Raw genomic sequence first — 12,897 nt, 5'->3', positions numbered from 1 at the left:
AAGCCATTCGCACCCTGGATGAAGATGATAAAAACAGCACGGCCTCGAACGACGGCTCATGGCTCAATTGCCTTAGTTATGTCACAGTCGACGATGTTATGGTGCCTGGATCCGGGCCCAGGGGTGATGCCCCGTCACCCCGTGAGCCAGGCCTCGGGCTTTTGTATCGGCAAATCCATTTTCCCAGGTCGATGCGGTTCCCAGGATGCGGCGGTTCCAGATTTCACCCGGGGCTAGTTTCTTCCCCGCAAAACCGATCTCCCACCCCACATTCCGCCGCATGCCTCCGTCCCGCATACCTCCAACAGAACAACGTCCTATTATGAGGCACGGAAGTATGTGGCAGAAATGTGATCCATGACGGAGGTACCGGTCGAAGGGGCATCGCAAGCCAACGCCCCACTCCGATTTAGCGCCGCCTGCCATGACGAACCGCGGTGGGCTGAGGTGTGTCTGCGTCCTGTGTGCGAGAGCAGGTGCCGAGGGGTGGATTGACCGGACTCCGGGATATCGCGGCCCTCAAATATAAATAGTGAAGAAGGCACCACCTTGTTTAGCCGAACCGTGTCATGCCACAGCACCGTCGTGTCTGAACCACATCCCTTGGTTCCTCTTGTCGAGCAACCCCAGTACTCGGCCCAGTCAGACTCTCCCCTAGTTCCACCTTTATACAGCTTAGACATTCAACTAGACAATATATTATCTCATCAAGTCGCCAGCGATGGCGGACGTCCGTGATCTTCGCATCGTCATTATCGGTGCAGGTAAGCGTCTCCGACCCCTATCCGGAACCCAACGCGCGGGCCCGCTCAGACAACGTCCGTTGACACACTCGGTAGGCATGGGAGGGCTGGGGACCGCGCTCGCCTTCGCAAAGAAGGGCTTCAAGAACATCGACGTCTTTGAGACGGCGTCAAACCTGGGCTTTGTCGGCGCCGGCATCCAGTTGCCACCCAATGTCGTCCGTGTGCTCCACCGTCTCGGATGCTGGGATGAGATCTTCGCAGAGGCAACGAACGTCAAGGGGACCAGCATAAGGCGTGAGTCCGCCCCAAGCCACCTCCCTGACTGAGCCAAGCATCTCATAGTTCGAACAGAGGGCAGCACTAATGCTGAGCTCTCGCACGTGGATATGCCGGACATCGAAGAGAAGTACGGGTTCCCTCACTGCACGGGACACCGGTCGTCGCTCGCAGGCGGCCTGTTCAACGGGTGCAGGAAGCAGAGCGCCATCAAGTTCCACTTCTCCACGTCGCTGGTCAAGGTCAACTCATTCTCGCCCAAGGCCGTCATCACGGTCAAGCCGCGCGACAGTGACGAGTACACGGTGGAAGCCGATGTCCTGCTGGCGTCCGATGGCATCAAGTCCAGGACCCGCACGCAGATGCTCGCCGAGCTCGGCACGGAGTCGCAGGAGGAAGACACGGGCCAGGCCGCATACCGCATCATGCTCAAGCGCTCCGAGATGGAGCACGACCCGGAGATGCTCGAGCTCCTCAACAGCGACACGGTAGTGCGCTGGGTCGGCGAGAGGCGCCACATCATCGCGTACCCCGTCAGCAACAAGAACATCTACAACCTGTCGTCGGCGCAGCCCGATACCAACTTTGCCTCGGCCACCAACGCGACCTACACCACCAAGGGTTCCAAGTCAGAGATGCTGAAGGTGTTCGAAGACTTCTGCCCGCTCGTACACCGCATGCTCAACCTCGTGCCGGACGGCGAGGTGTGCGAGTGGAAGCTGCGCGTGCACAAGCCGCTGCCGACGTGGGTGCACGGGTCGGTCGCGCTTCTAGGTGATGCGTGCCACGCTACGTTGCCGCACCTTAGCCAGGGCGCGGCAATGGCGATCGAGGACGGTGCTGTTCTGGCCGAAGTCGTCAGCAAGATACCCGCGGACAAGATGCACGATCCCGAGACCATCACCAAGACGCTCAAGGTGTACGAGCTGCTGCGCAAGCCGCACTGCAGTGAGTTGGTGGCTCTGGCCGCCCACTCTGGGCGCATCTTGCATCTCGGGGAGGGCAAGGCCAAGGAGGAGCGGGATCGCGAGTTCCGCCAGAACGGCAAGACCGGCTCGGTGCCGGACAAGTGGGCCAGTCCGGACGTTCAGAAAATGATCTATTCGCACGACTGGGTCCAGGAGGCGAGCGACAACTTTGAGCGGTTATATGCCACTCTATGACAATGCCGTTCGCACAATCGCTGAGGTCCTAAACCTAACAACATCCGAGTATCGGTTTGAAGAGCATAGATCCCGATCATTACCACTTCGTGGCGATCCTAGAACACACCCCCCCTAAAGGAAACAGATACCTGCATAATTACAAGCTGTATCGAGGAAGGCAGTAACCATGAAACCGCGGACATAGGAAATCGTCCTGACCAAGCCTCCTCATATACCCATCCCGTGCTGTGCCGTGACGTGACGTATCCTGCGCCCCTTGTATCGCGGTGCCTTGTCCTGGGCCCGTGTTCGTCGGGCTTCCTCGCCCCGCTCATTTCGTTTCTGGTGATTGCATCATCGCAGCCAATCCGTTTATGCGTGAATGTCACAGTTCCGTTAAGGCCTATAGCCGTAGAGGCGCCGGGAATCGAACTGCGTGTCCCTCTCGTGGCTCCTACCGCTTCTTCCTATTTTGGGGTATCAAGCGCTGGGTGTTCCTTTCTTTGCTTTGACTCGCGCGCGTTCGCAGATCGTCTAGAACAAGATATCCAGGCAGCAACAACACGCCATGCCGGCAAGACACGCCTCGAAGAAGCCCTGCCCCGTCTCTCTCGTCAGCATATCCGTCTGCAATTTAGCCAGTCAGTAAGAAGGGGAAAGCCTACCGGTCCACTCTTCCGCTGCTGCTGCGGAGCAGCGTAGTACCCTCCGACCGGCTGCCCAGGCGGCGGATACGGTCCGGCGGCGTAATAGCCCTGTGCGCCCGGCGGCGGCGAGCCGTAGCCCATCTGTGGCTGCTGCTGGTAGTAGCCCTGCGCGGCACCGCCCTGATCGCCTCCGCCGGGGTAGCTGTGGTACGGAGGTTGCGGAGCGCCGCCCTGGTAGTAAGATGGCTGCGGCGGGTTGGGGTAAGCCGGGGGTTCGTCGTGCTTGTGGGACATCTTTCTTGTTCGCTGTTGACTTTGTTTGCGAGAAGGTTGTTTAAGGTTGTTTAGGGTAGTTTGAATGGTATTTGCGCGGTAGTGGGAGCGTTGGGTGGTGTGCTGGCTTGCTGGCGACGGACCGGCTCAAAAGGAAGGTTGGATTGTGATCGGCGGCCGAAGCTTGTCGCTACTCGCTAGTAAGGGCAGTGTTTACTGTCGCTCAAGTCACTGGAGGTGAATAGTGTAAGAGCTAAGAGCGAGCTGGTTCGTGGGCAGTGGTTGGATGTAAGATCCGTTTGCCCTTGCCTGTATTGCGTGGCGAAAGGTGGCTGTGTGCCTTTGTTGTTGAAACCGGAACCGGCTCTAAATCTACACTAGGGACATACTCCAGAAACATGCGTTGTCCAAGACCCCAAGTAAGTACCTAGTACCTAGGTACCCTAACCTAATAAAGCAGCCCCACTGTCCTGCGAGTCTTCGGATACCCACAGTCCCGGCCGTTCCGGTCGAGACCGGATCGATCGATTACTGTACTTTTCACTTTATGGATGTCGCCTACCGCGTCAGCGGTTCGATGTCCAATGTCATACTGAGGCAAGGCGAGGGTAGGATCATTCTAATTGACCCGTAATTGGAAGAGCGGTACTCGAGCAACCGTCGGTTCTCGATAGTTTTACCCTGTTCAACCGCCGGTTCGGCTCCGCAGTGCCAGGGGCGCAAAGATCCGATGATTAGGTACTGTGGTACACTAAGTTACCAGCCCTTGCTTTATCACAGCGATCTGTGGTTCGCCCATCAACACCCCTTGTTGGCGATGGCGTTCTGTACCCAGCACATAGTTGGGGAACAAGCCCGCTAGTGTCGCATTGCGCTTGAAGCGAAGAAATGACCAGTTGATGACGGATGCTGATGAAACACATCAACCGTTGTCTCCAATCATGTGTCACCGGCGCATATGCAGCGTTAGCGCCTCGATGCAGGCGCTTCTTTATTTTGAGTGCACATTCTATTATACAGCAACGTTCTTGGACGTTTATTCCAGTAGTACTACATACCAGTACAGGCTGTACATCAAGAAGCAGTGGCAACTTACAACGTCGATACCATGTAATATACAGCCGCAGTTAACCTTAGGCAATACCTGGTATGACCGGTCACGTTATCGGGAAGAACTTACCTATCTTACGTTACTCTGGACGTCATACACATCCATTGGGCCACAAAATCTCACTGTATGACCCATTCCTGACACTTTCGTTACCCTTGGTATGACGTTACGAGGCTTGGCAGGGGTTTGTCCATTGAACCTTCTTCGCATCTTAGTGTATTACACCGCGTACTGTACGAACCCTCGTCACACACAACACCAAAACCCTCTCGCATCAACCTTTAAGTATCCTCTTCCCAATACCGAGGCCCGCCCCCTTTTACCAACAACTACAAAAAGCCTACCATGACACCGCCCCGTGAACAAGAACCTCGAGAACAGGAAACCCTCAGCTTCCCTTCCGAAGCCCGCGCCCTCATCACCCCCTATCTACCCCCTTCCACGCCCACCACCCAAACCCTGCAAGAGCCGCGAAAATACCCGCACGTAACTCTGACCTACGCACAGTCCCTAGACACATCCCTGGCCCTGGCCCCGGGAGTCCGCACGGCGCTGTCCGGCCCGCAGTCCAAGGCCATGACCCACTTCCTGCGGGCGCACCACGACGCCATCCTGGTGGGCGCCGGCACGGCGGTTGCGGACGACCCGGGGCTGAACTCGCGCTTGCTGGATCCGAGACGGCAGCCCAGGCCGATCGTGCTGGATCCGCGCGGGAGGTGGTCCGTGCATGAAGGGAGTAAGGCTGTCCGGGTTGCGAGGGCGGGCAAGGGCCTGGGGCCGTGGGTGCTGGTTGCGGGCGATCATGGGGATGGGACAGGAGTGGTGGTGGATGAGGCGCGGCGGAGGGTGGTGGAAGAAGTCGGCGGTAAGTATATCCCGCTTGAGGCGAGGGCGGAAGGCGGGAGGTTTGAGTGGGTGGATGTGCTTGGCTTGCTGAAGCGGGAGGGGTTGGAGAGCGTGATGATCGAGGGGGGAGGTGAAGTGATCAACTCGCTGCTAGCGTCACCGGGCAACGGGCTGGTAGACTCGGTTATTGTGACAATTGCGCCGACTTGGCTGGGTCAAGGTGGCGTGGTGGTGTCACCGGCGAGGACTGTTGGGGAGCATGGTCAGCCGGCACAGCCGGTAAGGTTGACAGGTGTGAAGTGGTGTCCGCTGGGAGAGGATGTGGTGCTGTGTGGGAGGATCCTGAGGTGAATTGGAGCCGGCATGATATTCCGAAGATGAACCATCTCCTGTGGAAGAGCGTTCCGAGTCCAGCTCAACACCGTTCTATTCGACGCCGGCATCCAGCAGTCTCTGGTAACCATAATCATAGGCCTCCCATCTTGCCCCGTCGGAAACGAGAGCCTGCTCCCCGCGAGTAAGTACGGACTCTACTTGGAAGGGTGACTTTCGCTACTTGGTCATGTTCTGTCCCTGACTCTCTGGGTCGTGAAGAGTTCCCCTTCTTTTTGGGCAGCTGTGCCAGTGGACTTCAACGGCAAAAAGAGGAAGAAGAGAGGCGATCGCGTCAAGAGAACGACAGCTTCCCGTATTTCTCGGGCAGCGAAGCACGTTTGAGGCTGGGGCGAAAGAACCCCAGATGACCAGGCACCCGCACCTCCCTATGTGCTACTTACCTACCCAGGTAGATTATTAGGCAGTCGCGGATTTGCTGGCCGACACTGGGCAGATTGGGTTCTCGAGAGTTCGATACTGAAATTCCACGGCTCTAAACTTGAACTGTTTCACTTGAATACTACTTACTGTACATACGGTGTGAGCGATACAGGCGGTGCCGGATAAGGGTTAGGGCCCATAGTGCCGAATCGCTGCTCAGGCACAGCGGGCACCCCACCATGTTGTCGTTGCGAGTTGCAACAGGCCGACAGGCCGACAAGCTGTCCGCTCCGTGTTTCGAAGTTGTTGGCGACTTGCGATCCAGCATTGACCGCCTTGAGCTTCCTCGCCTGCCCCTCTGCTAGCTTCTCACATGCTGCCCTTGCCCGACCGAGCCTGCGCTGTCAATAGGGCTTTTCGATCGCCTTTCACCGTTCGTGCTTGAGCTGGACTTGGGCTTCAGTGTTCACCGCGCCGCCATGGACGGCTTCTCCATCATCAAGGAGCATGGCAAGGGTATGCATGCCATCGTTCCCGGCTCTAAGCATGTCGTGTCATTTCTGACTGCCTCCCGTCAGCAATTATCGAGGCTATCCGGAGAACTGCCCAGAACGATGTACGCCGACCTGCAAACCCTTGCCGCGCCTCGAACGGAGAAGAGCCCCGCGCTGACAGTGTCGCGTGCCTGTAGTGGAAAGTCCTGGTAATAGACGAGACCGCGAAGAGGATCATCGACAGCTCTGTCAGCGAAGATGACATTCTCAACCACAATATCGCCAGTAGGGCCCAGTCTTCCCACCTGGCAAAGGCCGCCCACCGCTAAACGGGACCCCAGATATCGAGCGCATCGAGGAGCGGAGGGAGGTGAATCCGGATATGGATGCCATCTATTTCCTGTCACCCCAGCCACACATTGTCGAGTGTCTCCTTGCCGACTTCGAGCGCCGTCGGTACAGGAGGGGCTATGTGATCTGGACCGGCCACCTGCCCGATGCGCTGCAACGTCGACTGGATGTGGCTCGGGGCCAGATGGGAGGTACGCCATATCGCTCGTTTACGTCGTGATGGGTGGCCATAGTGTGCTCATCTGCAGCTTGTAGGCCCACCTGATCTCCTGCTCGTCGACTTCTACCCCCGCGAGTCGCACCTTGTCACCTTCCAGGACCCCTCGAGCTTCCTCGTCCTGTACAACCCTACGTGTAACGACCTTGTAGCACAGCACTTGCGGACACTAGCGTCAAAGGTACGAGCTCGAATGGGCACGATATGGGAGGGTGCGTTCGTTTTGTTTGGCTAAGAAGAGGTCGCCTTTCAGATTGTCTCCGTCTGCATAACGCTGCAAGAGGCACCCAAAGTCCGTTACTACCAGCCGCCGGAACACGCCAGACATGAAGCCAGCGTACTATGCATGCACCTGGCTCGCTTCGTCCAGATGGAGCTAGACCGCTATCGACAATGGGACCAGGCCTTCCCCCCTCCGTCACAGCGGCCGCAGTCGGTGCTCCTCGTCACAGACCGGTCAATGGATCTGATGGCCCCGCTGGTGCACGAATTCACCTACCAAGCCATGGCCCATGATCTGCTTCCCATCAAGGACCAGGAGGACGGCAAAGTGACGTTCCACATGACGGTCAACGAAGGCACGCCTGCTGCCGAAGAAAAGGATATGGAGCTCGTCGAAAAGGATAGCGTTTGGGTCAACAACAGGCACCGCCACATGAAGGATACGATCGACAAGCTCATGAGCGACTTCCAGAAGTTCCTAGACCAGAACCCGAATTTTGCAGGAAAGGACGCCCAGCAGACGAGCCTCAACGACATCAGGGACATGCTGGCAGGCCTGCCACAGTTCCAGGAGATGAAACAGGCCTACTCGCTCCACCTCACCATGGCACAGGAGGCCATGAACATCTTCCAGAAATACAAGCTTGCGGACCTTGCCTCGGTCGAACAGACCCTGGCCACCGGCCTCGACGAGGAGTACAAGAAGCCCAAGAACGTGTTGGACCAGGTTGTTCGCCTGTTGGACGACCCGGACGTCGCCCCGGCAGATCGGTTACGCCTGATCGCCATCTACGCGCTGTACCGCGATGGGATGATCGACAAGGACATCAGCCGACTCCTATGGCACGCGTCACTGCAGCGATCGCGCGACAGCACGGATCAGGCCGTCATCGAGAACTTCGACCTTCTCGGCGGCCGTCCGCTCAAGGAAAACCTCAAGGAAGCCCGCCAGCCCGTCCCGCCACTCTTCCCGCCCAACACGAAGAACATGGTGCCAGACGAGGAGTACGCGCTCTCCCGCTTCGAGCCCGCAGTCAAGCACATGCTTGAACGCGTATGCGCAGGCGATCTTGACACAACACTCTTCCCCTACGTCGTGCCCCCCGCCGACGCGGGCGCCGCCGAAGCCCTCAACCACCAAGCCTCCCTCCGCTCGGCCGCCCCGCGCTGGGCCTCGGCCAACCGGCGCCAGGTCGAAAGCCGCCAGCGCATCATCGTCTTTGTCGCCGGCGGCGCCACCTACTCCGAGGCGCGCGCCTGCTACGATGTCTCCGAGAAGCACAACCGCGACGTCTTCCTCGCCACGAGCCACATGGTCACCCCGGGGAAATTCCTCGCCGACCTGCGCGTGCTCAAGACCGACCGTCGACGCCTCGATCTGCCCATGGACCGCCCACCTCCGAAGGCGCCCGCCCACCTATTTGAGAAGCCTGCACCCCCTCCGCCAGCCATCCGCCAGCCACAGCCACAACCGCACGCTCATCAACAGCCTCACGGTGGTGCTCCGCCGCACGCCCAAGTCGGCATGGGCATGGGACGACAGATGCCGCCCACCGGACCTCGCCCGCCAGTCAAGGCGCTTGCCGGTATGACGCTCCACAGCAGTGGCGGCGGCGGTGGTGGTGGTGGTGGGTCGAATCCGGAGCTGCGGCCGGGCACGAGTGGGTCGGCGGATGGCGGGAAGAAGAAGGATAAGGAGAAGAAGAAGAGGAATCTCTTTGGCCTTAAGAAATAATCTAGCAAGTAGAGCTGGCCGGGGTTTCAGTTGGTGGCTGTTCCCTACCTAGCCTTGTGTAGTGGTATGGAAGCGAGCGCTCTGGTGAGATGGATCTTGTTTATTTTGTATGGAAAAAGAGGGCCGGAACATATACTCCCACAGATATCGGCGTCTCTCTCTCTCCGTCGTCTATTTCGCACATTTCACCTGTCTGCCGCGGAGTCTCTGTATAGTTCCCTAATCAAAGCAAGGAGTTCTCGGCCTGTGTGGATAGCTACTAGTACCTGGGGAACAGGCAGCCAGATAAGTAAATAGATAGGTAGCTAAGGTATTCTCGTCTCCGGCGATATCGCTACCTAGTGGCGAGAGAGCTCGAAATGGAAGAAAGGTTCCCTTCCTCACGAGGGTTTGTATCCGACAGATATACTACCCGTATCCTTCGGCTTACTAGTTAAGCATCCCGTCGCTGCTATGCGCCCCCCGAAATAGAACGTGGGCTTGTTCCGCGAGAGGAAAGAAGACAGGAAAGAAAGAGGCGGAATCAGATGTCAATCGAGCGCTTATGAGCCCGCCTACGGACAGTGAATATCCAGGTCATCCAACCAGCCGCCAGTATAGAGACGCACAACCACGAGATAGCCACGTCAAGAAGGATGCTACTTCTGGCGTTGTCTAGGTACCATTTAGAAACCAGAAGCCACCTTGGGCTGCCATTCGGCGGTTTGCCCTCCTGTCCCAGTCTGTAGGATTTTCCGGCAACGCTCATTTATTGTACTTGTACACATACATCATCCCACCTCCAACCGGGAAGCCTTCTCTCTTCTGCTGTCATTTTGATTTGAGACGGGCGCCGCTGCTTTTATTTACCATCTTCCCACTCCGGGTTCTGTTATGCCAGGTTAGCCTTGTTCGGCCCACAGGATCGATCGATTGGCATGAGAACGTCTTCAACGAACCTTGCGTAGAATGACCAGCCCCTCGAGGGTGCTGCTGAGGCTAATATACTCCTCGTCTTCGAGCTCAGCACGCTCACCATATGCCAGCAGCACCGGAGTGCTCTGCGTCTGCCAGCCCGTGATGGTCTTGGGGCGACCGGCCTGGCCGACCACGTCGACCGCCTGGCCAACGCGCACGTTGACTGTCAGCGGCTTGAGGTTCTCGTCCAGAGTGACCAGGAAGCGCGGGTGCATGGCGGTGACGAGGAAATAAAGCAGGTAGTGCGAGCTGGACGTGATGAACTGCTTGGCGTCGATCATTGCCACCAGCACAGTGAGGAGACCCGCGGCCGAGACGCGCGAGAGGATCTGCCGGTCGGTGTGGAAGGGATTGATGGAGAGCGTGCCCTTGCCCATGTGCAAGAGGCCCTGGGCGATGCGCACCATGAACAGCGACTCCTGATCCCTATGGTAGTAGCTCGCGAGCTGGCGCAACAGTTGCGCCAACCTCGCGTTGTTCGTCCCGGCGCCCAACAGGCCCATCGCGAAGATGGCGTTGATGGCCACCTCATTGTCGTTGTCGTGGCTGTACCGGGAGAGCGTGTCGTAGATCTTCATCTGCGGGTTGCTGGGGCTGACGAGACCCATGGCCAGGGGGACTGCTCGGCGGATGTTGGCTTCGCCATAGTGCATGAGGTGGCCGAAGTGGCGGAGGACCATGTCCTGACCAATATCCTCACCCATGGCAATCAGCCCGATGCCAATCACGGCGTAAGCCTGCAGCAGCTCATCGCCCTTCTTCTCGTCTGACTTCTCCATGTGCTCGTTGCAGACGTGGAGAAGCTCCTGGATCTTGAGAACCGCACCGGTGCCGGCCCAGGCACAGATTGACGCGAGAACCGATGTCGCCTTCGCCATAGGGTGCTCAACCACCTTCAGCGTCTCGAGGACAACGTCCACCTCCTCCTGGCGACCAAAGTAGAGCAGGCCGAGACCGAGCGCGAGGAAGCGGGTCCACTTGTCCGTCAGCTGGCTCTTCCGCTCCTCGTCTAGCAAGGTCATTATGATGGCCTCGCCGGCCTCCGAATTGGAAGATCCGACAAACACCAACCCGCAAGCCAGGGCAGCCATTGCTGATACGCGCATCTCCTGAGAGGTATCGGCAATGAGCGGCAGGAGGAAGCTCAGGATCTCTTCCTTGTTGGAGCCGGCGTAGGAGAGGCCGAGACCCATGATGGCGGCTACCCGGATCAGGGGGTTCTTGTGGTTGAGCTTGTCATTGTCGGCCAGAAGAGCCAGTGCAGGCTCCGAGTCCAACCTCACGCCCGAGTTCATGATGCCGATCGCGAGGTAGGCGCCGGCTTGGATCTGCTCCTCGTCGAGATAGGTGTACTTGTCCACCTGGTCTAGGCCGCTCTCAATATCCCACATCAGCAGCGTCCCCAGAGAGGCGACCGTCGACATCATGCCCTCCTCCTTGGTCTTCCACACCCAGCTCTCCTTGTCCTTGTCCACCAGCATCATCTTGTCGTTTCCGAACCCTGCATTCACGAACGCGTTGACAAAGGCAGCCGCCAGGTTGTTACGGGCCGAGTCGAAGTTCGTCATGCCGGCCACACGGCTGCTCTCTAGGTGGCTCTTGTAGATATCCTCTGTTGTCTTAGGCTCTAGAATATTGAGCTCCTTGCCGAGCGCCTTGAAATGCTCCGGCAGCTTCACGTTTCCGAGACACTCAACAATCTCCTCATCATCCGCAGTTTCCCTAGGGTGGTCAATACATATCCTCTGCCGGGCGACCAGGAAGGCAAGCTGCTTCTTAAGCGCAGCGTCCGGCGCGTCATGGAAGTCGGCTGAGATAAGGTCGTAGTCGTTGAGCCTGATGGCGAGCACCATGGCCTGGGTGTATTGCTTGTAAGTCTTGTAGATACCGTGCGCTACCCGGAGGAACTGCTCATTGTCCGGGTACGTGAGCAGGTTGACCATCGAGACCATGTACAGACAGACCCTTCCGTAAGTGTTCTCGTCAACAAACTTGGGGAGCTCCTCGATAATCTCGAGCTCGCTCATCAGGTCGACGGCATCCGCCTCCTGGTTGCTCTTGAGGAAGAGGGGCACGAGGCTCAGCGCAAGGTCCACGAGGTCGGCGGTCGGCTCGTCCGCCGCAATACGCTTGGCGTAAACCTCGCCGATTTCGAGCGCGAGATGGCGGACGTATTCGTGACCCCAGGAGCCGATGTCTTGTGTAGGGGCGAGCAGCCGGTACTTCAGGGTATCCTGGCGCTCCTCGTCGGAGAAGGTCATGCCAATCACGGATAACACGTCGGCCAATGAGTTCTTGTCGTCACCCGCCGGCCATTCGTCGTAGAGCTTCGTCATGGTCTCGTAGTGCGGCCGTAGGAATTTTAACGGTTTTGGGACGGCGGTCATGGAGGACGTCGAGGTCTTTATAAATGTCTTCATGGCCTCCAGGGCCGGCTTGTACAGCGTCGCATCTGATTCCTGCGACGCCAACGAGGGTCAGTTCCGTCCAGGGGCAGGCGATGGCGGGGTGGCGACGCACCGTCAACCGCTCAACAAGCATGTCGAGCTCACCCTTCAGCTGCTGATCCTCTTCACTGAGCTCCTCTGAGGCTGGTCCTGACAGTCAGTACAGCCCAGACCTAGAGGCGCAGGGCAAGGGCCGGCGCAGGGCGGGGGAAAACAAACACTCGGCCTTATCCTCGTCCTTCTTGCCGTTCGCCACGGGCTGTCCGGTCTTGTCCTTGGGTGTCTCATCGTCGACGGCCTTCCCCTTGCCCTTATCCACGGTCTTGGAGAGATCGCTTTCTTGCGCCATGGTCGTGTTGTTGGATGGCAGGAGATGGGCCCCAAGCTCAGTCAGGTGCGCTGCGAACGGGCTGAGGTTTCAATGAGATGTCAATGGTGATCGAAGACGGAGATGGCGGTCCTTTGCCCTTTCAAGATTGGCGCCCTATTTACCCCGTTTTCGACGTCAATTGTCCTCTAGTGTTGTTTTCGATGTTGGTTGATGATCAACTTGGGAACTGAATGCAGCCGAGCTTAGCAATTTCGGGCGAGCAAGGCAGGCAGCTTTGGTTACGCGATGCTGCTTGCCGCCTGGCGGCGAGGCGCCCAACCAGCGGTCAGCTCTCCACCGAGCC

General features: G+C 58.1%; 4 protein-coding genes across 4 annotated transcripts; 3 read left to right on the top strand and 1 right to left on the bottom strand.

Annotated features, from left to right (window-relative positions):
• The first annotated feature begins 574 nt into the window (after positions 1 to 574).
• B0T15DRAFT_161696 (uncharacterized protein) lies at positions 575 to 2,483 on the top strand. Its single transcript, XM_062862113.1, has 3 exons — positions 575 to 764; positions 840 to 1,040; positions 1,098 to 2,483. Exons 1-3 carry the CDS (start codon positions 722 to 724, stop codon positions 2,183 to 2,185), a joined length of 1,332 nt encoding a protein of 443 aa, XP_062722796.1. The 5' UTR covers positions 575 to 721; the 3' UTR covers positions 2,186 to 2,483.
• A 573-nt stretch (positions 2,484 to 3,056) lies between these two features.
• On the top strand, positions 3,057 to 5,395 carry B0T15DRAFT_484250 (dihydrofolate reductase-like domain-containing protein; the record flags this gene model as incomplete). Its single annotated transcript, XM_062866220.1, has 2 exons — positions 3,057 to 3,075; positions 4,566 to 5,395. The coding sequence occupies 2 exons, from the start codon at positions 3,057 to 3,059 to the stop codon at positions 5,393 to 5,395; spliced, it is 849 nt and encodes a 282-aa protein (XP_062722795.1).
• A 659-nt stretch (positions 5,396 to 6,054) lies between these two features.
• On the top strand, positions 6,055 to 9,255 carry B0T15DRAFT_161588 (Sec1-like protein). The gene is made up of 6 exons (XM_062862111.1): positions 6,055 to 6,316; positions 6,379 to 6,416; positions 6,492 to 6,579; positions 6,636 to 6,836; positions 6,901 to 7,043; positions 7,116 to 9,255. Exons 1-6 carry the CDS (start codon positions 6,280 to 6,282, stop codon positions 8,817 to 8,819), a joined length of 2,211 nt encoding a protein of 736 aa, XP_062722794.1. The 5' UTR covers positions 6,055 to 6,279; the 3' UTR covers positions 8,820 to 9,255.
• B0T15DRAFT_161591 (armadillo-type protein) lies at positions 9,240 to 12,832 on the bottom strand. The gene is made up of 4 exons (XM_062862112.1): positions 12,443 to 12,832; positions 12,297 to 12,367; positions 9,758 to 12,235; positions 9,240 to 9,687 (listed from the first exon to the last, which is right to left on the bottom strand). The coding sequence occupies exons 1-4, from the start codon at positions 12,570 to 12,572 to the stop codon at positions 9,661 to 9,663; spliced, it is 2,706 nt and encodes a 901-aa protein (XP_062722793.1). The 5' UTR covers positions 12,573 to 12,832; the 3' UTR covers positions 9,240 to 9,660.
• Positions 12,833 to 12,897: the final 65 nt, after the last annotated feature.

This window comes from Chaetomium strumarium, assembly GCF_033439665.1.
Source record: "Chaetomium strumarium strain CBS 333.67 chromosome Unknown B0T15scaffold_3, whole genome shotgun sequence".
In the NCBI taxonomy this organism is placed as follows: Eukaryota; Fungi; Ascomycota; class Sordariomycetes; order Sordariales; family Chaetomiaceae; genus Chaetomium; species Chaetomium strumarium.
Note: the sequence above shows the minus strand (reverse complement) of the source record. Positions and strands in the feature narration are given on the sequence as shown.